This window comes from Lactuca sativa, chromosome 6, assembly GCF_002870075.4.
Source record: "Lactuca sativa cultivar Salinas chromosome 6, Lsat_Salinas_v11, whole genome shotgun sequence".
Lineage (NCBI taxonomy): Eukaryota > Viridiplantae > Streptophyta > Magnoliopsida > Asterales > Asteraceae > Lactuca > Lactuca sativa.
The window spans coordinates 151129584-151153226 of NC_056628.2; the positions used below are offsets into that span (position 1 = coordinate 151129584).

The window sequence follows — 23643 nt, forward strand, 5'->3', positions numbered from 1 at the left end:
GATCTTGCTAGTGCTATAAGGATAAGAAATGAGCTTTAAAGGCATATCTATTTACAAACAATGAAACAAGCACGATTAGCATATTTTTATTATATTGGGATAATATTATTAACTGTTTAAAGGATGTCTATTATTTTATTTCTCATGTGTGTTATGGAAGAGGGTACAAAATTAGATGATAATATGTTGTATTTTGCGTGTATTGAAATGTGATTGAAGCTAATATAATACAAACAATAAAACTAACAAAAATTACATTTTATATCCCATTCAACAAGGTGAGGCAAGGACTTGTTCTTGATATAAGTTTGGTATTTTATATGTGTAAAAGATACTTATTTTCATCATAAATCAGAGCACTAGGAAGTGTTTTCAATTCAATCTGGTTTAATCCTCTCCTATATAATGAGCACAATTCGTAAAGAAAAGTATAGGATCAAGGGTTTTCTTATAACATCTTGTTCCAAAGAAAAAAAGGGTGTACTTTAAGTCAAAGATAATTAACCATATACAAATTTCGGCACATATGGCACGAAGAAGTTTATTGAGAAACCAACCAAACAGGTAGTACAAAGATAAACCAAGCCAATCATTGGATTACACAAACTGGATTAATAACAGGATTACTAGTTTCAAATGATGATAGGTGTATAGTTTTTCATAAACAATTATATTTGTTTTTTTTTTTTTTTTTTTTTGTAACTAACGATCTTTATATGAATTTATATCATGATGCTGATTTTTTTGGAAATGTTTCATTCACATAATTACCTTTTATTTGATTAAAAATTACAAACAAAATTACGTATCCATACATGTGATTAGTTATCTTATTTATAAAAAATTAATATTTAGATTGAAGAGAAACATTATTAATCAACCCTATTATATCGATATGTATTGAATTTATTACTATATAATATGTATAAATGAAATTAAGGCAATTCCCATTATATCGAATCATATATACCACAACAACCCAAAACGCATAAAATAATCCGTTTGCTAGATCAAGATCATGTGCAACTTTTTATTTTCATTTTCATAGTTATTTAATCTAGAGAAATATACAATTTACGGACGTTGAAAAGACCCGGATCCAAAAATCCTATTCAAATTTTGGAATACCAAGGTTTCATATCTAGGTAGTTATTTTGTTAGTTTATATAAATTCCAATATCTGAATACATATCCAAAATTTGGAATACGAATTCTATTAACAAATCGCTTTTTTTGCTTTATCTTCTAGTTTTTAATGACCGGATATTTTATTAAATTGCATATAAAAACTATTTTATCTTTTTTTAAGAGGAGACAATAATTATTAGAAGGTTGGCCTTTGAGATATTGGACAAGTTAGCTAGTCTTTTATTTATCATGATATATATTTACAAAGAATATAAGCATCTCAAAGTCATATCTATTCTTGCATATTTGACATTCCTCCCCCAATTTAAAAGGTTGACATACATTATGTGTTCTTGTCTCAATGTAAAAAATTATATCTCACCAATTGCTCATGGAGTCTTTAAATTTGTGTACTAGAGAACCCAAAAAAAATAGAAAACTTCAATGCTTGCATATATTTTCTAATACCCGTCTCACATACATAAAGAAATGAAAAAATGAATACCTTATAATAGACATTAATTTGAAACTTATAAATAACTTATATCATGATTTAAATTTAACGTGAAGATTAATTTGTTAGTCAATTATTTCACCTTTAACGTACTATCTTAATAATAACTATTAACATAGTAACTATTCAACTTTGGAGTCTTACAAGTACTATCTTAATATAACCATAAAAGCGGGGAAAATGAGTTATCAAAGTAACTCATTCACGTTTGTGGTTTTTGTTTACCTTTAGTCATTTTTATATACTATTTACTATTTAATTTTTAATTTATATGTGTTGTTCTAAAAGTATCATTATAATTTGTTATTCAAGGTTTTCGGTGACTGTCATTTGCGACAAGACTCTCCGGTCATCTTCTCCGGCAAAATATGAATACTCCAGTTTTCTGATTTCAATCTTTCTTAATATCGATTCTGATTATTTGATTTCACACATCCTATAAAAAATTGATCCTGTATTTGTGCCGATTTGATTTTAGGCGGTCTTAACGATTCTGATTTATGATTTATGATTTATGATTCGTGTTATTTAGATTTATGATTTTGATTCATCTAAATTATAAGATTTAGTTATTGTTCTTTACTTCTTTAATGTTAGTTTTCTAATAAAAAGTTAATTTATATGCTTTTCTTTCCAATTTTTCGTTGATAACTTTAACTCCAACATCACAAATTTTGAAATCTTTGTTGCTAGAGTCTAGAAAACGATTCAAAAATTGTTATCCTTGTTGGAAAATAATTCTGAAAATTATTCAACATCACAAGTTCACAATTATGTGTTTCGTTTCCTTTGTTTTTTTCTCATTATTTTATAAATTTAAAAACAATAACATATTAACCTGAAAACTTATCCGTTAGTGAGAAGAAAAAAAACTATAACTACTACAAAAACGATTTAAGGATAAATTTATAACAAGAGTCTCGTTTAATATAAAAAACAAAAACAAAAAAGCTGTCCTCGTTTACTATTATTTATTATAAGGGTCTTGTTTTTTTTATTTTTCCTAAGGCCTCAAATTGGTTTATACCAGTCCTAGTTCTTGGCAAATTTGGAAAATTTCTTGAATATCTTTGAAGATTTGTGCGCAAAACAAAACGTTTCCGAAAATCATTCACAAATGAAGACGTGTTCATCAGATTTCTGGTCTTTTTTTACCTCATCAGATTTTTTATCTTATCTTGTTTGAGTTCATCAAATTTCTGGTTTTTAAGTTAAGTTCATCAATATGTGTTGTTGAACAGATAAAGAGGAAGAACACAGAAATATGTCTGAGCCTCTAAAACAAACCTAGATTTATATCTACATTTGGTCGGAGACTGGTCAAAAAACTCATGGTGGTTGGAAACTCGTCGGAGACGATGAACGAAATGACATATTCATCGGAAACCTTCAATACCTGGTAATAATAGTATTTTTTGAACACCTATAATAAATTTAATGGTAAATGGTGTACAAAAAAAAAAGGAAAGTGACTAAACGTGAACAGTATCGAGAGTTCGTTACCCTTATAAATCATTTGAGACTTTAAATTTTGAGGTTTTGGGTGGCCACAATATGGTGGGAAAGGCACTACGACATGGCCTCACCCAATGAGAACGCACATCTTTTTGGACGATACGGTGTGGCGGTGGCCATTAATCATACTCTAATTTTTCCGGGTTTTAAGCCCAATTTAAGGGATGTGATGACTATGGTTTGCTCACCCTCAGCCTCCATCACCTCCCTTCGAACTAAAGCAAACGCTAGCCTCCAATGTTGACAGTTTGAAGCTTTTGTGGTGCTTTGGTGACTTTGAAGAAGAAAAAGAAGGTGCTCTTGGTGTATAGATCCAACAAGAAAACCTCCTCATCATCTTCTTGCACATTTTTGGACTTTTGTAAGTCCTCAAGTTTCTATCCTTTGTGTGCTATTCTTCTAGATCTAGGCTTAAAATCTTGTTCTTCATGCTCTTGATGATTTAGGTGGATGGATTCCATAAAGTTAGCACAATGTGGTGGTCTGATCCCCACGATGTGACAATAGGCCATCTTGTGACTGTTATGTCGTGAGGCTACCACGTTGTTGGCTATGCTTGGCCACAACAAAGAGGTCAATTGATGTCGAGTTTAACCGATGACTTTTGACCAAGAGGAGTTTTAGTCTATAGGTTGAGATTGTACCTTTGATTGTCGTATAGGTGGCTCATAGGACCAGTCTCTGTTTCATGTGAGCTACGTGGATTCTTTGTTAGTCTGTGATATGAGTTTTCTCACTATACTTTGTATTGGAGTATATATCCTTTGTGTGTAGGATGCTAATATGTTGTATTGGTATGTTAGATTGGTAGAACTGTTATGATTACATGTGTTTATTGGTTATTGTTTGTTTGTTTGTTTGTATGCATATGCATACATATTATGGTTGGGCTAAGGCATACCTGCTCTGTGGTGTACGATAAGATACCTGGGCGGTCCAGCTGATACTATAGGCCCAAGGAGAATGGTCCAACCCGGTGTTGTAGGCTCAGGAGAGCAATCCAGCTATATCTTGTAGGCTCAGGATAGTAGTCCAAGTGTACTGTAGGCCTTACGAGGTGGTCCAATCAAACTAAAGGCTCGCGTACACATACATTGTATGTTTATTTTGGGGAACTTGCTAAGCTTTGGCTTATAGTTGTGGATTTAAATGCTTCATGTACTTTAGATGACCGGGGGAAGCCTAAGGCTTGACTGTACACCACATCCAGTGGTTGATATGTTTTTAAGAGATACTATGTTTTGATACTCTGATTTTATAATATGGTTGTGAAACAATATTTTTATGACTTATGTTTATGGAAAAATGGTTTATTCCCTTTTAAAAATGCAAAAAATTTACTATGGTTTTTTGGATGCTACAAGTTGGCATAAGAGCCCTGGTTTGAGTGGTTTGGATGAACACTTGTGTGATTTCAGACTCAAACTATGGATCTACAAAAGATTTTTTTAACAGCGTTTTAAAAAAAATAAAAAGGAAGGATGGGATGTGTACAGTCAGCCGAAACTCAAGAAAAAGTTATCCCCTAAGATACGCCACACTTGTTTCATGTATATTGGTGATATATTAAGTGTTAGAACTGCATGTTAGTGCATAGGCTAGAGATCTTCAAGAATTGCATGATAGAATTATCTGATTTGTGATGCATGATAGCTTAGGAGATTACTTTTTTATGCTATCTGAAACTGACATTATTACTATAGTTGATAAGTGTACGCATCATGATTATAAAACTAAGATTTATAGACTTATAATGCTTGATTTAGCCTTACTTTATGTTCCTTGTTTGGTTTTGGGCTTAGGGTAGACTTATTCGATTGTTTGTCAAATTTGACGTTATGTTTGATCATCATATGCGAGGTGACCGTAGTGATAATGAAGGTTTCATGGGTTGGGAGCATGGTTGATAGAGTTCTAGAAGAAGAGAAGAATTAGTAGTTACTCTTGAGAGAGTGTATGTGTAAGGTGTATGCATACCATAATTATTTTGGGCCTAGTAGTCCAAGAATTTCGTGGCGATCCTTGATACAAATGTGGGTAGGTGTGGAAGGTAGTATGTGCTCGTAATACTGGAAGTACAAGACCTGTATGTGTGTCAAGGAAGTCATGGGTTCCATGGGTTGAGAAGTTGAGTAGTGGTGTGTTATGGTATAATGTGATTTTCTAGCGTGTTCTCAATTTATTTTCATTATGGTGGTTACGAGAGGTTCCGATTCAGGTGTTGATGGGTCGGACAGTCCAAGATTGAGTGATGATGAGATCCGAGAGTTGATCACTACCAAGGTGACTTTGGCAGTTAAAGAAGTGATAAGAGGTGTTCGGGTCTATAAAGACCATGCTGATTGAGATTTTTGACGAGCGTTATGTTACCGTCATTGAGGTGTCCGCCACCGCAACCACTATAGTCTTTGCTGTTGTAAGATTCCGGGAATAAGGATGATACACTATCGGGAGATCAACAACATGAAGCCCCTAGAGTTCGACGGGTTCAAGGACACAATTATGGCCATGAGATGAATATCTTATGTTGATGGGTGTTTTTACACATGTTCTTGTCCTGAGAACCCGAATGTGAAGTTTGCGTTGAACTTAATTTGATTGGGGGCAAAGGAATGGTGGAAGTTTTCTACTCAAACTTTTTCGATTGTGGAGCAGGTCATAGTGACTTGGTAGCAATTTATAGAGATGTTTCGTATTGAGTATGTTCCACTAGTAGAGAGAGGGAGAGCTTGGCTTAGGAGTATTTGTCGCTTAAGCAGACGATGGAGTCGGTGATGGAGATCGCACCATGATGTTTACGAAGAGAGCCTTTTTCTTCCCAAAGTATGCTACTTTGAAGCATGTGCACATGTCCTAATACTTTAGCATGCTCAAGAATGAGATCTGGGAGTTCGTGTCGACTCAACAGTATCAAACCCTAACAGAGTGTTATTCGTTTTCTCGGAGGAGAGATATTGAGATTGAGAACCATGTGAGAGAGAATAGGCATACCTCAGTTTAAACTCAGCTTGTAGCTAAGCGGTTTAAGTCTGCTAATTCCCGATCTGGATTCTAGAAGGCCCGCACTTGTGGAAAGTGCGGGAAGGTGCATGCGGGTTTATATTGGTCAGGGACTGGGTGCCATAATTGTAGCATGGAGGGCCACTTTGCTAGAGCAGCAGCAGCCCCCGCAACAAAGCACTTGAGTTTTTTACCATTGTCATCAGGTTGCCCATGTGAAGGCCAACTGCCTATTTCTTGCTGCTAGGCTAGTGCAAGCACCCACCCATACGAATCTTCATATTAGAGATGGCCGCCAGGGGAAGGCTAAGTCCCCAAAGGCCAGCGGTCGAGCATTTCAATTGACTATAGAGGAGGCCAAGGCTACGCCCGATGTCGTTACTGGTATGTGTTTATTTATATTTCCGTTAAGTTTATTTTCTGTATGCTTATATTTATGTTTCTGTTAGGTACCTTTCTAGTGAATTCACTGCCTACTCTAGTGCTTTTTGCCTTGTGTACGAGTCGGTCATTTGTATCTCAGTCCTTCAGCAGTAGTTTTGATATGCTCCTTGGGGAGTTGGAGTGTCCATTGCGATTTTCCAACGCTAAAAAACACAAGTTTTTTGCTTCGAGCATCTTCTATGACTACATTTTGGAGATACTGATGGTGCCTTATCCAATTGATCTGATTCCCATCCATATAGGGGACATGTGTGTGATTATGGGAATAGATTGTCTAGATAGTTTTGGAGCCCTGATTGATTACGAGAGACAAATAGTGATGGTTTAAACCCCAAGTGGGGGAGAACTAACTATTTATGGTGAGGGTACCAAGGTTGGTTCAACTTTCTATTTTGCTGTCATGGCTAGACAGTACCTTCAGCATGGATGTTTGGTTTATCTCTCATATGTAATCAACACTTAGGTTGAGGGAAAAATATTAGTTTCTGATATGCCGGTGCTTCGTAAGGTTCTAAATATCTTCCCGAAAGATTTACCATGTGTGCCTCTTGTGAGATAGGTGGAATTTAGGATCGATTTGATCCCTGGTGCAACCCTGATAGATAAGGTGTTGTATCATCTTGCACCACATGAGATGCATGAGTTGTCCTTAGATCTTCAGGAGCTATTAGACAAAGAGTTTATCTGGCTGAGTAGCTCACCTTGGGGAGAACCAATCTTTTTTGTCAAAAAGAAGGATGGTTCCCACGGGGCATGTATTGATTACCAGGAGTTAAACAAGTGGACAATGAAGAACCATTATCCACTCCTAAGGATTGATGACCTTTTGATCATCTGTTGGGTGCATATTGATTCTCCAATATCGATTTGAGGTTAGGATACCACTAGATGAGAGTCAGAGATGAGGATATTGAGAAGACGGTCTTCCGAACTCGATATGGTCATTATGAGTTTGTGGTGATGCCATTTGGTCTAACCCATGCACTTGCTGCATTCATGGATCTAATGAATTGGGTGTGCATGTCGATGCTCGATCGGTTATATATTATGTTTATTGATGATATTTTAGTCTACTCCAATACCAGGGAGCAGCATAAGGAGCACCCGTAGGAGTTGTTTGGAGTTTTGAGGAAGGAGATATTGTATGTCAAGCTCTCCAAGTGGGAGTTCTAGTTGCGATAGCTCTAGTTCCTAGGATACCTCGTCAATCAGAACAGAATTTTGGTCGACTTGGCCAAAATCGAGGTGGTGATGCGGTGGGAGGTCCTAAAATCTCCATATGAGATCCGGAGCTTTCTTGGGTTGGCAAGTTACTACAGGAGGTTTATTTAGGATTTCTCCAAGATTGTTGTTCCTCTTACTCACTTGACGAAGAAGAGTGTTGATTTTCATTGGGGGATGACTAGCAAGCGAAATTTGAGATTGTGAGGCAAAAACTATATGAGGGATCGATATTGACCCTTCATGAGGGCGTTGAGGATTTTGTGGTATACTGTGATGCTTTAATCACTGGATTGGGGCGATGCTCATGTAACGATGTAGGGTTATTGCTTATACTTCCAGGCAGTTGAAGCCTCATGAGGCTAAGTATCTCACAAATGATTTAGAGTTGGGGGTAGTGGTGTTTGCCCTCAAGATTTGGCGACACTATCTTTATGGGGTCTGTTGTACAATTTACACGAATCACAAGAGTTTAATATATCTTATGGATCAACAGAATATGAATATTTTAACCATATTTTAACATAACCATATATATATATATATATATATATATATATATATATACACACACACACACTTGCAGAATTATGAAACTAGCATAGCCCAAGAAAAGTATGTGTATGCATCTCCTTGGAAATAATACTCCTAGTAGAGATGTTACAAGAATATTTGATGTTTAACTGTATAAGTGAGTTTGTTTTAACTTTTCCATGATAAAGTATAAATTTAGGGATTTTGATATAAAACTAGCATGTAAATGAGTGAATGAGCTGAGCTGACCTTGAACATAGACAAACTTTAGTTCAGCATGGTTAAATTTGAAAGGCCCGAGCTCAACTCATAAGCATTTATAAAGCTTGAACTCGAATTGTTTATCTTGCAAGCCTAAACAAGCTTAAGCTCGACTAAGTACTAACTTCTCTGTCGGTGAAATGTATCCATCATTTCATCTATCCCAACCCACTTGTTATATCATTACCATTTATTATCTTATTTCTATTTCATCTTTCTCATCCCACAACACATGAAGTACAAATAACCAAGGGATTTTCTAATATGTTCCCTAAGGGCCCAAATAAAAAGTATTAATTATGAAAAATATTATCATAATTATATTCAAAATACATTTATTATGAAGATTATTAATGCATTTCACATTTAATTATAGTAACATTTTTTATAATTACTGTATTTTACATTTATTTATGATAATATTTATCATTAATTAATGCTTTTTGTATGTGTTCTTAGGGCATATATTAGAAAATCCCAATAACCAAAGCATGAAAGATAGAAAGAGTCTAAAGATAAAGAAAGAAAGTGAGGTATCTAAAATGCTCGAAGTATGACTCCATCTTCTTTCTATCGACACCCTACAACTTAGGGTTTTTCCATTTGAACTTCGACTAATGTGGGATGCTACTAAAATAAGCGTTGCAAAGTAATCTATTGTCTCACTTTTATACATGCTAATCTTTATTCCTATTTTAACCACCAAGTGATGTGGGATGATTAGATATGCTCGTCCTACTTTCTTTTTGTAACAACCAAAAATACAACCAATTTTAAATTTTTCAAAAACATCTCGATTCCATTAATTCTTTACAAAAAGGTTTTCAATACAAAACATTTATCGTATTCCTAGAATCATAACACCACAAAAGCATGAGGAGCGGTACGATCACGCCTTCGCCTGGCCACGATCTCCTGAAGAACCTGAAAAACATGAAACCACAACTGTAAGCCCGAAAGCTTAGTGAGATACCCCCAAAATACCAACCACAAATACCATACACGCATAACATGCCATAACATATCCGATCACAGAACAGCCATGCACTTCGGGTCTACTGTGTGACTGGTCCGCCGCACCGGCCAACAGTCCACTTGGTCCACCCTATGAGTCCACCGGGCCTTCAGTCTGTCTGGTCCACTCTCCGATCCTTCGGCACGTCTGGTCCGCCCCTATCGGGACCTACAGCCTATCCGGACCGCTCGTTGGGCCTACGGGACAACCGGTCCGCCCTGGGTATCTTGGCCTACTGCACACAGCAGGACCTGCCTCAACCCAACTCCAGTCCAAACATCCATGTGCACATATACATACAATCATCTAACAATTCACAGATAACAAGCAGATCAACAAATCACATAACATGCCACTATCCTAACCAGGATACCGACCTAACAGGTCACTAACATAGCATCTCCCTATCTCTCTGGATACCGATCTCAATCAGGTCTCTAGCATATACCATCCTAACTCACAGGATGCAAACATGATAAAGCAGTAACATAATAACAACTACCCGGATCTCAATCCGATAAGGGCCGGCCTTGGTGCCTTAGACCCCGTTGATATAGTGAGGATAACTCACCTCGAAGCTGCCGACTGAACAGATAATCCAAGCTACTCCGATCACTGATACGTTCTCCACCACTGGTCAACCACCAATGCGCTGAACTCAAAACAACAAACAACAATTACCAAAATGCCCCTGGACACCACTGGTCAACCCTTGGTCAAAGACAAGGTCAAAGTCAACTCCTGACTGACCCTACTCGCCGAGTCAACCCGATGACTCGCCGAGTTCCCATACTCCAAACTTCACTCCATTCGCGACCTAACTCGCCGAGTCACCCCGAGACTCGCCGAGTCCAACAACTCAGAGTCCACTCGCACACAACTTACCGAGTCATCCCTTGACTCACCGATTCTCGACTCAACCAGAGAATATCGGAACTCCTCGACAAGACTACTCGCCGAGTTGTTCATACAACTCGCCGAGTTACAGGCTATCTTCATCCGACTCGCCGAGTTGTTCTTCCAACTCGTTGAGTCCCAGCTCATCTTCAAGCAACTCGCCGAGTTCACCCATGTGACTCGCCGAGTACCACCGCTCTGAATCCTTTCAGAAGCATTCCAGGCCATGCAAATGATCCAAAACATAGATCTAGCCTTATACAACCCATCCATCACGTAAAGTGGCAAACTTTACGTGAATCCCAAGAGATCTAGGCCTTAATCACTTATAACTAGGGTTTGGGACTTGCAAGTTTCACTAAACACTCCAACACAGGGACTTTCATGCTCTCTGATTCTCCTCCCTTCCAGATCTGAGGTAGCAACCTCAGATCTAACCTCTAGACTTCCATTTACATCCTTAAACAAGATCCCACAAACCCCAAATTGAAGAAACAACCTACAATCAGACCAAGAACGAGATATTACCTCCAATGGACGCCCCCAACTGCAATGAAGTTGATTCCAAGCAAATCCCCTTGCCCCAAGCCTTCAATTCCCACAAAATTCCTTCAACAAACTTCTCCAATGCTCCAATCCACTCAACAATGGAGCTCCTCTGCGATTTAGGGTTTCTGGAACTCAAGAGGGAAGTAGAGAAGCTGGGGAAGGAACATAATGTTCCTTATATAGGGCTCAACCCCGAGAATTAGGGTTTTCTCCACCCAGCGCCTACTCGCCGAGTCCATCTCATCGACTCGTCGAGTCGGCTACTTAACACGCGACCAAATTTGCGACTGTACTCACCGAGTCACTCTTCCTCAAATAACACTTTTAGCCCTTCAACTCTACTCTTGCTATTTCGGGATGTTACAATTCTCCCCCACTTATATTAGGCTTCGCCCTCGAAGCCTATAGCAGCTCAACTTCAAAGATACTCCCGCTATGCGCCACCTGGCCTCAACCAGACCAGGTCCCTCGAGGCATACCCAAACGAAACTCGAACACACTTTCCTTCCCTCATGTTGTCCTGACCACCGTCTCAAATAGGGCACCGGATTCACCCTCTAATAACTTCACTTAACCCCTGAGAATTACCCATAATGCAACACTGCTCCAAATCACAACCATCACTCGACTCATAAAGGCTAGAAAACCATGTACCATCGGATCCCCGATCCGAATCCCACTCTATCCATTCCGTGATGACGGAAAACCCATTCTCTATCACAGAGCACTCCCACGAGTCCTCCTCTTACAAACACGTACACATGCTGAACTAGCTCCAGCATCCTCATGTTTGGAAAACCCGACACACTGATGACACCCTCAAACATCCCCCAGGATGAACCACTAATATATACCCAATGCCCTGGTCAGAATCACACTGAGAGTCCAGGACTCTCTCCCTGCATCCTTTCCAAGCCCCTGGGCTCTACACCTGCGGAATTCCTTCCGCAACCTCAGCAGACATCCCAAACCGGATGAGCTCCTACTTCACTGCCGCGAGCACGATGCTCAAAATCATACTCGAAATACTCTAATCATAACTTTGCACTGCAACTTTCACTTTCGTGAACTTGCACTCCCCTTCGTAGTTGCACACCTTTCTCTCTTCCTTTTTCCAAGGAATCCACTTGGCCACATTGCCACTCCAACGCGTGCCACGGTGCTCGCCCAATGCGACACCACCCTTTGCGTAACCGCTAATCACATACTCTGGCTCTCATTGCAGGGGCTCTCAAGCCCATGCACTCTCTCAACTCATCAAAATCACTACCCGGGGCCAGACCTTCCAATGCAATCACACTGCAACATACACAGTCAGCAATCTCACACTGATCCAACAATACCTGCAGAGTCTTCAGCATGATTGGACCGCCTCACCAGGCCTTCAGTCCATCTGGACCACTCTCTCAGAACCTTCAGCCAATCTGGACCGCTCTCAGAGCCTTCAGTTTGGCTGGACCATTCTCCGAGCCTTCGGTCTGACTGGTACGCCTTCCGGCCTTCAGTCTATCCGGACCGCTCACTATCAACCAACATTCCATGCTATCCCCCTCGGAATTCCTCCCATGCATACTGTTCTAGCCCTCTAGGGGTTCCAAACTCTAACTCCATCGACATACTCGATCTCGGCCTGCTTCCAGGCCTCCATAACCAATTCCCTAGGTCTGTATCCCGCCCCGCATGCCCGACACTCGCTCCTATCAGCCTATGCTCTAGGCTGACAGAACACTACTAAATCCCAACAGCGAAGCACCCTCAAATACTCATCGATCTCCCGGAGAATTCTCCAATTCCCCCCCACTATAGCACTGACTAACCACCGCCAGCCGCCATCAACGACCTTCCAAAACAACCCTGCACCAAGAGACCACTTACACACGGGCCGCTTCCACAAGCATAAACAACCCTTAGCAAAACACATCTCCTCACTGATCAATCCGCTCAAGAAGAATCCGATCTCCAGTTATCCTTTCCACGAACGAAGATGCTACCTGACGTATAACCCAATGCCACATCTCCACTAACAACCCTTATGAACGATAACCAACGAAAGCACCAAAACACTAACCATAATCATATCAAACCCTCAGGGAGCAACGGATACCAAGACGAAAACCCGAAACACAAATCCATAACCCAAACCATAACCCGCAAAACGATGAATATCACAACAAAAATCAAACAGTTACCGGCTCATGAACATTACACCACAATAATCACAAGATAACAAGACATCAAAAAAACATACCCGCAACTGTCTCTGGCACTGCCCTGACCTCCTCTGCGACAAGCTGAAAAACACGACCCTGAGCCCTTGGGGGCTCCGCTCCACCCTGACCTCCACCTGTGATCCTCAAAGTGGCCGGTGCTGGAGCCTGCACCGATCCAGCAGCAAACTGTGGACAGTTGGCCCTCAAATGTCCAACCTGATGACAATGATAGCAGATCCTCAAATCCCGAACTGGTGCTGACTGGCGACAATCCCTCGCATAGTGCCCATCCCTTCCGCACTTACGGCATGCACCACCGGTCCTACAAACCCCGGTGTGACCCTTCCCACACTTCCCACAAGTGTGGCTGCTCAAATCCCCCACTCTAACATCAACGGTCTTGGACCGTTTCGGCGCCGGCTGCGACTGCGACTGCACCGGAGCCTGCCTCAACTCACGCATCTACAATTCAATCTCTAACTCACGCCGCCTAGCGGCCTCCTGCAACTCCAACAAGGTCTCGCACCTCTGCGCAGACACAAACTGTCTGATGTCCCTCTTGAGCATGCTCAGATATCGGGACATCTGGGCCTGCTCCGAAGCGAACTCTGGGCAAAACATCGCCCTCTCAGTGAACATCCTGGTGATCTCAGTCACCGACTCCGAATCCTGCTTCAGCTCAAGGAACTCCTGAGCCAATCTCTCCCTCTCAACCTGCGGAACATAACGAGTACTGAACATTTCTCTGAACTGATCCCATGAAACCGCAGCCCTCTGCGCCTCCGAAAATGACCCCGTGGTCAATCTCCACCAATCCTTCGCCCCGAGCCTCAACAGGTTCAGAGCACACCTCACCCTATGATCAGCAGGGCATGAACACGTGAAGAAACATCCCTCCACGTCTGACAACCACCTCATAGCAATAATCGGGTCCTGAACTCCGTCGAATGTGGGAGGCTTCGTCCTATCGAAGTCCCGATACTGAAAACCCTGACTAGCTCCTCCCCCTGCCGCTGCTACAGCTGCTGTAGCCGCTGCGGCAGCCGTCTCGGTGAGAGCCGCATAACGCTCATCAAAATACTCAACCATGGCGGTCTTAATCGACCCAAACAGCTCTGGCAACTCAGCCCGGAACAACTCCGCAATCTCCTCACGCAGGATCTCACGAATCCTCGCGTCCAACTCGCTCGTGCTCATCTGACAGACAACCTCGGGCGGCACCGATTCGCCCGGAACCCTCTCTCCAGCTCCCGATCCTGACCCGGATCCACTCTCATCATGCCTCGGAATCTCCATACTGAAAAGAAACACCACACAAAATCTCAGACTCTTCCCACACCCTGGGATCCAACTCTCTCTCAACCCACCCTAGAGATCATGGTTTCCCTGATACGCGTATGGGTCCTGTGCTTTCAGTAGTACGGGCCCATACTACCTTCCACACCTACCCATATTTGTATGAAGTACTACCACAATACCCTAGAGAATAAGCATAACAATAATCAACCCTCACCACTAGAGAAACACTGAGAATCTCCCATAAGGAACCCTAGGCTACAGGCATCACAAATCAGACAACATATCATGAAATCCTGAAGATCCCTAGCCTAACACTAGCATGTTGTTCTATCAAAGCTCAAAAACAAATAACATGCATGGTATTTTGGGGTTACTTACTGGCTCCGGCTGATCGTACCTCCGCGTCCTCCTTTACTCATTTTTTTTTTGAAAACCATTTTTAAATACTCTTTTGAAAACTCTCCTCGATTTGAGACTGGAGTCACACGAGTGTTTCTCCAATTCACTCAAACCAAGGCTCTGATACCAACTTGTAACAACCAAAAATACAACCAAATTTAAATTTTTCAAAAACATCTCGATTCCATTAATTCTTTACAAAAAGGTTTTCAATACAAAACATTTATCGTATTCCCAGAATCATAACACCACAAAAGCATGAGGAGCGGTACGATCACGCCTTCGCCTGGCCACGATCTCCTGAAGAACCTGAAAAACATGAAACCACAACTGTAAGCCCGAAAACTTAGTGAGATACCCCCAAAATACCAACCACAAATACCATACACGCATAACATGCCATAACATATCCGATCACAGAACAACCATGCACTTCGGGTCTACTGTGTGACTGGTCCGCCGCACCGGCCAACAGTCCACCTGGTCCACCCTATGAGTCCATCCACATACATCGAGTCCGCAGTGTGATTGGTCCGCCCGTTCCCGGGCCTTCAATCCACATGGTCCACTCTCTGAGTCTACAGTATGACCGGTCCGCCCGCACCGGGCCTTCAGTCTGTCTGGTCCACTCTCCGATCCTTCGGCACGTCTGGTCCGCCCCTATCGGGACCTACAGCCTATCCGGACCGCTCGCTGGGCCTACGGGACAACCAGTCCGCCCTGGGTATCTTGGCCTACTGCACACAGCAGGACCCGCTTCAACCCAACTCCAGTCCAAACATCCATGTGCACATATACATACAATCATCTAACAATTCATAGATAACAAGCAGATCAACAGATCACATAACATGCCACTATCCTAACCAGGATACCGACCTAACAGGTCACTAACATAGCATCTCCTTATCTCTCTGGATACCGATCTCAATCAGGTCTCTAGCATATACCATCCTAACTCACAGGATGCAAACATGATAAAGCAGTAACATAATAACAACTACCCGGATCTCAATCCGATAAGGGCCGACCTTGGTGCCTTAGACCCCGTTGATATAGTGAGGATAACTCACCTCGAAGCTGCCGACTGAACAGATAATCCAAGCTACTCCGATCACTGATACGTTCTCCACCACTGGTCAACCACCAATGCGCTAAACTCAAAACAACAAACAACAATTACCAAAATGCCCCTGGACACCACTGGTCAACCCTTGGTCAAAGACAAGGTCAAAGTCAACTCCTGACTGACCCTACTCGCCGAGTCAACCCGATGACTCGCCGAGTTCCCATACTCCAAACTTCACTCCATCCGCGACCTAACTCGCCGAGTCACCCCGAGACTCGCCGAGTCCAACAACTCAGAGTCCTCTCGCACACAACTTACCGAGTCATCCCTTGACTCACCGATTCTCGACTCAACCAGAGAATATCGGAACTCCTCGACAAGACTCGCCGAGTCCAAGAACAGACTCGCCGAGTTCAAGGCTATCATCAACCTACTCGCCGAGTTGTTCATACAACTCGCCGAGTTACAGGCTATCTTCATCCGACTCGCCGAGTTGTTCTTCCAACTCGTCGAGTCCCAGCTCATCTTCAAGCAACTCGCCGAGTTCACCCATGTGACTCGCCGAGTACCACCGATCTGAATCCTTTCAGAAGCATTCCAGGCCATGCAAATGATCCAAAACATAGATCTAGCCTTATACAACTCATCCATCACGTAAAGTGGCAAACTTTACGTGAATCCCAAGAGATCTAGGCCTTAATCACTTATAACTAGGGTTTGGGACTTGCAAGCTTCACTAAGCACTCCAACACAGGGACTTTCATGCTCTCTGATTCTCCTCCCTTCCAGATCTGAGGTAGCAACCTCAGATCTAACCTCTAGACTTCCATTTACATCCTTAAACAAGATCCCACAAACCCCAAATTGAAGAAACAACCTACAATCAGACCAAGAACGAGATATTACCTCCAATGGACGCCCCCAACTGCAATGAAGTTGATTCCAAGCAAATCCCCTTGCCCCAAGCCTTCAATTCCCACAAAATTCCTTCAACAAACTTCTCCAATGCTCCAATCCACTCAACAATGGAGCTCCTCTGCGATTTAGGGTTTCTGGAACTCAAGAGGGAAGTAGAGAGGTTGGGGAAGGAACATAATGTTCCTTATATAGGGCTCAACCCCGAGAATTAGGGTTTTCTCCACCCAGCGCCTACTCGCCGAGTCCATCTCATCGACTCGCCGAGTCGGCTACTTAACACGCGACCAAATTTGCGACTGTACTTGCCGAGTCCATCCATGGACTCGCCGAGTCCATCCATGGACTCGCCGAGTCACTCTTCCTCAAATAACACTTTTAGCCGTTCAACTCTACTCTTGCTATTTCGGGATGTTACACTTTTATATATCCTTTTCCCATGAAGATTAACTCCCCGACATTTGATCATCAAAATCACTGCAAGTAGACCAAATTATGCATTAGTTCCACATCATTTTACATCAAATTGTTCCGCTACTGCAATAATAAATTTTTTGCTATGCTTTATTAGAAACAATCTAATGATATTCGTGGCCTTCAAGCAACTAATGATTTTAGGCATATTTAATCTATTTTAGTTTATATGGTTTAAGTGATGATTAAATTATATATTTTGCAATTAAAAACAAATTTATTACACACGCTTTATCTATAACAATGATATCAAAAAAAAAAATTTAAAAATGATTATATTATTGAGACTCGTTTAGGCTCAGGGTTTGTGTACGCTCGTTTAAGTTCAAGCTAGTTTTGGCTCGTGAGCCTAATTGAGCTTACTCATAAATTCTGAAGCTCGAGCTTGAGCTCATTGTGCCCCAAAATAAACCAGAGCCAATTCGAACTCAAGTCGAACTTTTAATGAGTCGATCTTAAATAGTTTACAAGTAGCTTTATGTATGCTACTATGGATGATGTATTGAATTTCAAAGTAATATTGAGTTTAGTTTTACAAATAGTGAAAGGTCTAGGGACATTTTGTAAATTAGGTTAATCTAGGGCCTTAAAAGAGAGTTTTGACCCATTTTGATAAGGTGGTTAAATCCAAAACCTCGAGCTTTCAGTTGGGCTAAACAAGCTCTCATTGTAAGCCCATACAAGCCCTTTCTATCTTTCTGTCGACCCGGCCGATGTCATTTGGCGCGAATAAGTACACACGCCTGAGTTTCGCGTACTTCAATCTGGAAAATGGCTCCAAAACGCCGGCGAACGACGGAGAGTGAAAACAAACCAGTAGTACAAAATTGTTCTTCAAGGAGCACAAGAGCTCGGAGGTCGTCGGTGAAGTTAAATAATTATAATTCGCCGGTGGTTGTCTTCGCTCACGGCGCTGGTGCTCCTTCATCTTCTGAGTGGATGATTAGGTTAAAATTTTTAACTCTTTCTCTCTCTCTCTCTCTCTCTCTCTAAATATCTATGCACATTCATGTTAGACGTCGTGAATATATGTTGAATAAGAGCTATTAAATCTTCTATTGTTGTTGGTTGTGTGTTAGTTTTTGATGCATTCTCATATCATTGCCAATTTTCGGTTTAAAATCTGAGTCTTATTAGGAACAAATTAGTATAAGATTCAATCCGATTAGGAACAAATTAGAATGCCACAAACCCTAACGAGGGAAAATTGGTTATGCCGGCTACAATAATCAGATCTTTGGTTTTATGCAGATGGAAGAACTTGTTGGCGGATGCACTAAAAGCTATCGAAGTTGTAACTTTCGATTATCCATGTGAGTTTCCTCATAAATCAAATTCATTTAGGGCTTTTTACAACTTTGAATGCTTATGAAATTATGAGGTTGTCTAAAAATAGCTATTCTCAGACATTGCTGGAAGAAAGCCTCCTCCCAAAGCAGAAAAACTAGTTGAATTTCACACAGATGTTGTCAAAAAGATTGCTGACAAATACCCAAAACATCCTCTTATTTTGATCGGAAAATCCATGGGTTCAAGGTAAAAGTTATTCAACTAAGCTGACATGCAATTCAAGGAAATTCAGTATTTCAATAGATTCGAATAAAACATCAAACTTAACAAACCAATAAAACCTTGAGGATTTTTTTTTTTGAAATCACAACATCAAACAAAACTGAAAGCCTTCATTGTTACATGCAGAGTGAGTTGTATGGTGGCTGCTGACACTGATATCAAGGCTTCTGCTGTGGTTTGCCTTGGGTACCCTTTAAAGGTAAATATGAGGGTATTTACGTCTTTTTCTCTTACAAGAAGTTAGTACACAGTTTTGTGCTATGATAATAAATTTGTAAAATATAATATTTTGCAGGGCACAAAAGGAGCCATTCGAGATGAACCCCTAATGCAACTTTCAGTTCCTACCATGTTTGTACAGGTGACTAACGAGTGTCGATTCATAATAAATAAGGGCAAATTTGTAAAAGATAGGATTTAAGTAAGAAAGGGTATTTTTGTCACTTGAACTTTTTATCAATGATTTTTCTTTGAAGGGTACAAAAGATGGGCTATGTCCATTGGCATCATTAGAAGTTGTTAGAAAGAAGATGAAAGCTTTGAATACGGTTTATGTGGTTGAAAATGGTGATCACTCTTTCAAAATTGGAAAAAAGAATCTTGAAATGGCGGGAATCACTCATGAAGAAGTAGAAAGACTTGCTGTTCAAGCAATTGCAACATTTGTTTCTCAAGTTATTGGTGCAATGTGATTACTATTTCTTGCTACCCTTTTTTTTGTTAGTATATTACGTTATTGCCCTTGTAAGTTGTAAGTTGTAGGCCCTATTTTTTTGTGGAGTTTTTAACTTATGGCATAGACTTTATTTGTACTCTAAACTAAAGTCGTCGTCATTACTTTTGACATTTTTGCCCTCCATGAAATGATAACTTTAGGCTCTCTTTTAGGTGTCGTTTTATGTTGACTCAATGGACTTAATAGGAAAAACCATGTCTTAATTTGATAAGTTATGGGGTTATTTATTTATTTTTTTCATTAAGTCATGATTTTTTTTCCCAATTTTACCCTTGGCAACTTGTCTCTCCTAATTCTTTACATCCATACTTGTATAAAAACTCTCTGGGTCTTGATTGTTATTAGTTAACGTTGTTAATTCTTGATTTGTGTCAATATGTTATATCAAGTATTTTTTTTATTAAAATATTTAATATATTTGTTTTATTAATGTAATTTAGAATTTCCTTTACTTAGTAAAAAGACACTTTTCATTCCCAACTGATCTAGACATAAGGGTAAAATAGTCATTTAGTGTTTCTATAGGCTGGCAATGGATAAACACATTGATCCAAAGGGTATTTTGGGTATTTGGTTACATTTTTTTGTCAGTCAATGTTGATGCTTGATTTTCTTGTTGAAAAGAAATATTATTTTTGTAGTTTGGATTCTGGAAAGATGACATAGTTGACTAATTAAAGGCAAATTTGAATTCTAGAAGGATATATAGAGTCCAAAATTAAGTTGGTATTTGTTTGTCAATGTCGACTTATTAATTTCCAAGTCTTTTTTTACCTTAATGATATTCTTTTGCATGCATTTGGATTAAATAATGTTTCCAGGAAGTAGACTTTAGAGAATGTTTTATATCAAATATCACAACGATACATCGTCCTTTCTGTAATTGTTTTATTTAGAGAAACAAGCTAATGGAACAAACACGAATTTGATTATCAAGTATTCCAAATTTGGTTTTTATCAAACAAAAATTCTAATAGTATTTTCAAGATCTTGGATCGATTTGCTTCATCGAGTATATTTTGTATATATTTTTTCAAACTATTTGAACTTTTGAATCAAGTCTTAGTCATTTTTATATAAGAAAGATTCATCGAGTAATCAAAATCAAGATCAAACTTATCATAAAATTGATGGACAAAAGATATAAATTTCATTATATTTTGGTAATTTTTGTGGTTTAAAACACTATTTTAGTTTCGTCATTAAAAATCATCCAAATTTGATAAAATTTTCTACGTAGGGGTATTTGGAATTGTTTTTTAGCCTAAAAAGCCATTTTCAACAAGATGATTTTTTGTCTTGTAACTTTTTTTAAAAGAATGTTTTAAAATATGTCTGGATTATCTTTTGAGAGAGTAAAGGCTAAAAAGTCATAAGTCATAATTTTTTGCTTTTAAAATCATTCATTTTTTTTCTTGCCAAAAAGTCATTTTAAAATTGCCAAACATCTTTTCAAACTTTTAATTTTTTGGAAAAACTAAAAGTTTAAAAGTCATTTTGAAAAGTAATCACAAACACCCTCGTAGACCACTTTTACATGCTATATTACAGGCTAATTTTGTTACAAAAGAAAATTTGGTTAGAATGTTCACTAGAACTACTAGATTTAACAAAATATTCTATTTTATCCATTTTAACCATCAAAATTATCAACATAAAAAAGGACAAACCTCATAAAAAAAACTCAACATATTTTCATTTAATTTTTAAGAAACCATTATATTTTTTTAATGCATTAAAACCTTTATATTCTTTGAAATTCTTATCTAAGACTTTTTTATCTTAAATTAATCCAACCTATTTTCATCTAAGCATTAAAAAAAACCATTATATTATTTTTATAGTGCATTAAAACTCATATATTTTATAAAACTTTTTAATCTAATAGATTATAACCAAAAAACACTTGAGAGTCGATTACCTAGCACCTGTGGCTATCAAGGGTTTTCTAATCTCAAAACCTTAAACTATATAGTTTTAAAAGTAAGGGTTTAATGTACTAAAAAATAATATAATGGTTATTTTAAAATTTGATGAAAAAGGTTGAGTTTTTCTAAGGTTTTCCCTAAAAAAGTTGTCAAAGTCCTTTATTAATGAAACATTAAAACCATGGCTGTCAAAATCGCGATCCTAATCGTAGGATCGTACGAACCTACGATCATAGGTATGAAAAACGATCCGGATCGTAAAAGGATCATATTTGAGGTAGGATCGCAGGTAGAATCGTAAGATCGTAGGTAGGATCGTAGGATCGAGATCTGATCCGATCCTACCTTTCATTGATTTTTTTTTTTGCAAATGAATTTTTTTTATCGCTTTATGTCTTTTATCCTTTAGCAATCTATCATTTATCATTTTTTATTGTGACTTATAACTAATATTTTGAAGTTTTATTAACTTTTGAACGAAAAATTAAATGTTTGAAATATTTTTCATGATTAAATATTATAAATTTAAATTATATTTTATTTTGTGGGATCTTAGGATCTCGATCCCGATCTTGCAAACTTAAAAATGATCTTAAGTAAGATCCCGATCTTGACAAACTTGGTTAAAACCACAAAAAATAGCAAAAATGTTTTTTTAAGTATTATACTTTTACCTTAAAAATGTATAATATTTAATTTACTATTCAAATAAAACTATGATATCGTGAGACGCAGATTCTCATATATTTTGTTTTGTTGTAGCTTTTTATTTGTTGTCAATAATGAAACTTAATCTTATAGATAAGTAATGAGAAAGAAGAAAAAAAAAAAGGATTTTGGAAGCATACCACATTGGAAGATGCATAAGAAGTGGAGGTGTTTATTAAAGGAAGAGTGGAGAGAATAAAATGTGTTTGTAAGAAGGAGAGATGGTTGGCATCTCCCCTGATAGGGACGGGAGCGGCCTTCGGGCTTACTTGTTACCACACATCCGGTTAAGGCTATCCACTTATGTGGATCTCTAACCCATTTTTTTAAATTTTTTTTAAATAACTTTACACAGGAGTCTATAATCATGAAATTAATATTGGCTTTTTCATGATAGATCTTCATTTTTTTTAGTTATTTTAGTGATCGATCCATATACAAAAATGTTAATTGCATTAATTTTGTTTAATTTATTAAACCATTTATATTATAAACGAGAAGAATATCCATGTATTTTGAGATTAAAATTAGGTAGTTAAAACTTTGATATATCAATCACAAAACTATGTCATTGACATTAGATATAAAATAATAAATTTTACTCTAATTGATATATAAAACTAAAATTATTTCGAACAATATTGATGATATAAATATATATTATAATTACATCACTTAATAACATATATTATTTAAAATAATTTTTGATTTAGTGTTATTTAAAAAAATGTAATGTTTAATTAATTTAAAATTTATTTATTTGATTTTTTTTAAAATTTCAATAATGATTATTTGAAATATAAACTGATATTTGTAAGGCAGCATAAGTTAAATTATGATTGTATTTTACTATTAGTTATCATTATTATTAGAGGAATTTACAAACATATCTGGGTGGTGGTGGTGTTGAAGCAGTGTTTTAAAAAACTAGTTTGAACCGGTTGAATGAATCGGTTGGTCTGGAAATCAGAGAAGGGAGCGGTTCAACTAGCACTGATTTTATGTTTATTTTTTAACCGGAATGAACCGACCAATTTTTTTAAAAATTCGGTTGAACCTGTTAAGTTAAACCGGTTGAACTGATTAAATTAAATAAAAACAGATGAAAATGAATAATTTTCATAACAAATTTTAGTTTTTTTCACATCTATTTATATTTTTTTGAATAAAAACACATGATAATGTTATAAAGTTTTTTTTAATGTGTTTGTATTTATCTAAAACTATATTTTGTTTATGTATTATACTTTAATTT

The 23643-nt window shown here is 38.5% G+C and overlaps 1 protein-coding gene and 1 non-coding gene across 2 annotated transcripts; both read left to right on the plus strand.

Moving 5' to 3' along the window:
• Positions 1-18175: 18175 nt before the first annotated feature.
• LOC111890851 (uncharacterized) lies at positions 18176-19907 on the plus strand. Its single transcript, XM_023886933.3, has 6 exons — positions 18176-18391; positions 18696-18757; positions 18851-18980; positions 19143-19215; positions 19312-19377; positions 19493-19907. The coding sequence occupies exons 1-6, from the start codon at positions 18216-18218 to the stop codon at positions 19706-19708; spliced, it is 723 nt and encodes a 240-aa protein (XP_023742701.1). The 5' UTR covers positions 18176-18215; the 3' UTR covers positions 19709-19907.
• A 2683-nt stretch (positions 19908-22590) lies between these two features.
• Positions 22591-22717, plus strand: LOC111890863 (U6atac minor spliceosomal RNA). Its single transcript, XR_002850025.1, has one exon. It is a non-coding gene; the product is annotated as a U6atac minor spliceosomal RNA (small nuclear RNA).
• The last annotated feature ends 926 nt before the right edge of the window (positions 22718-23643 follow it).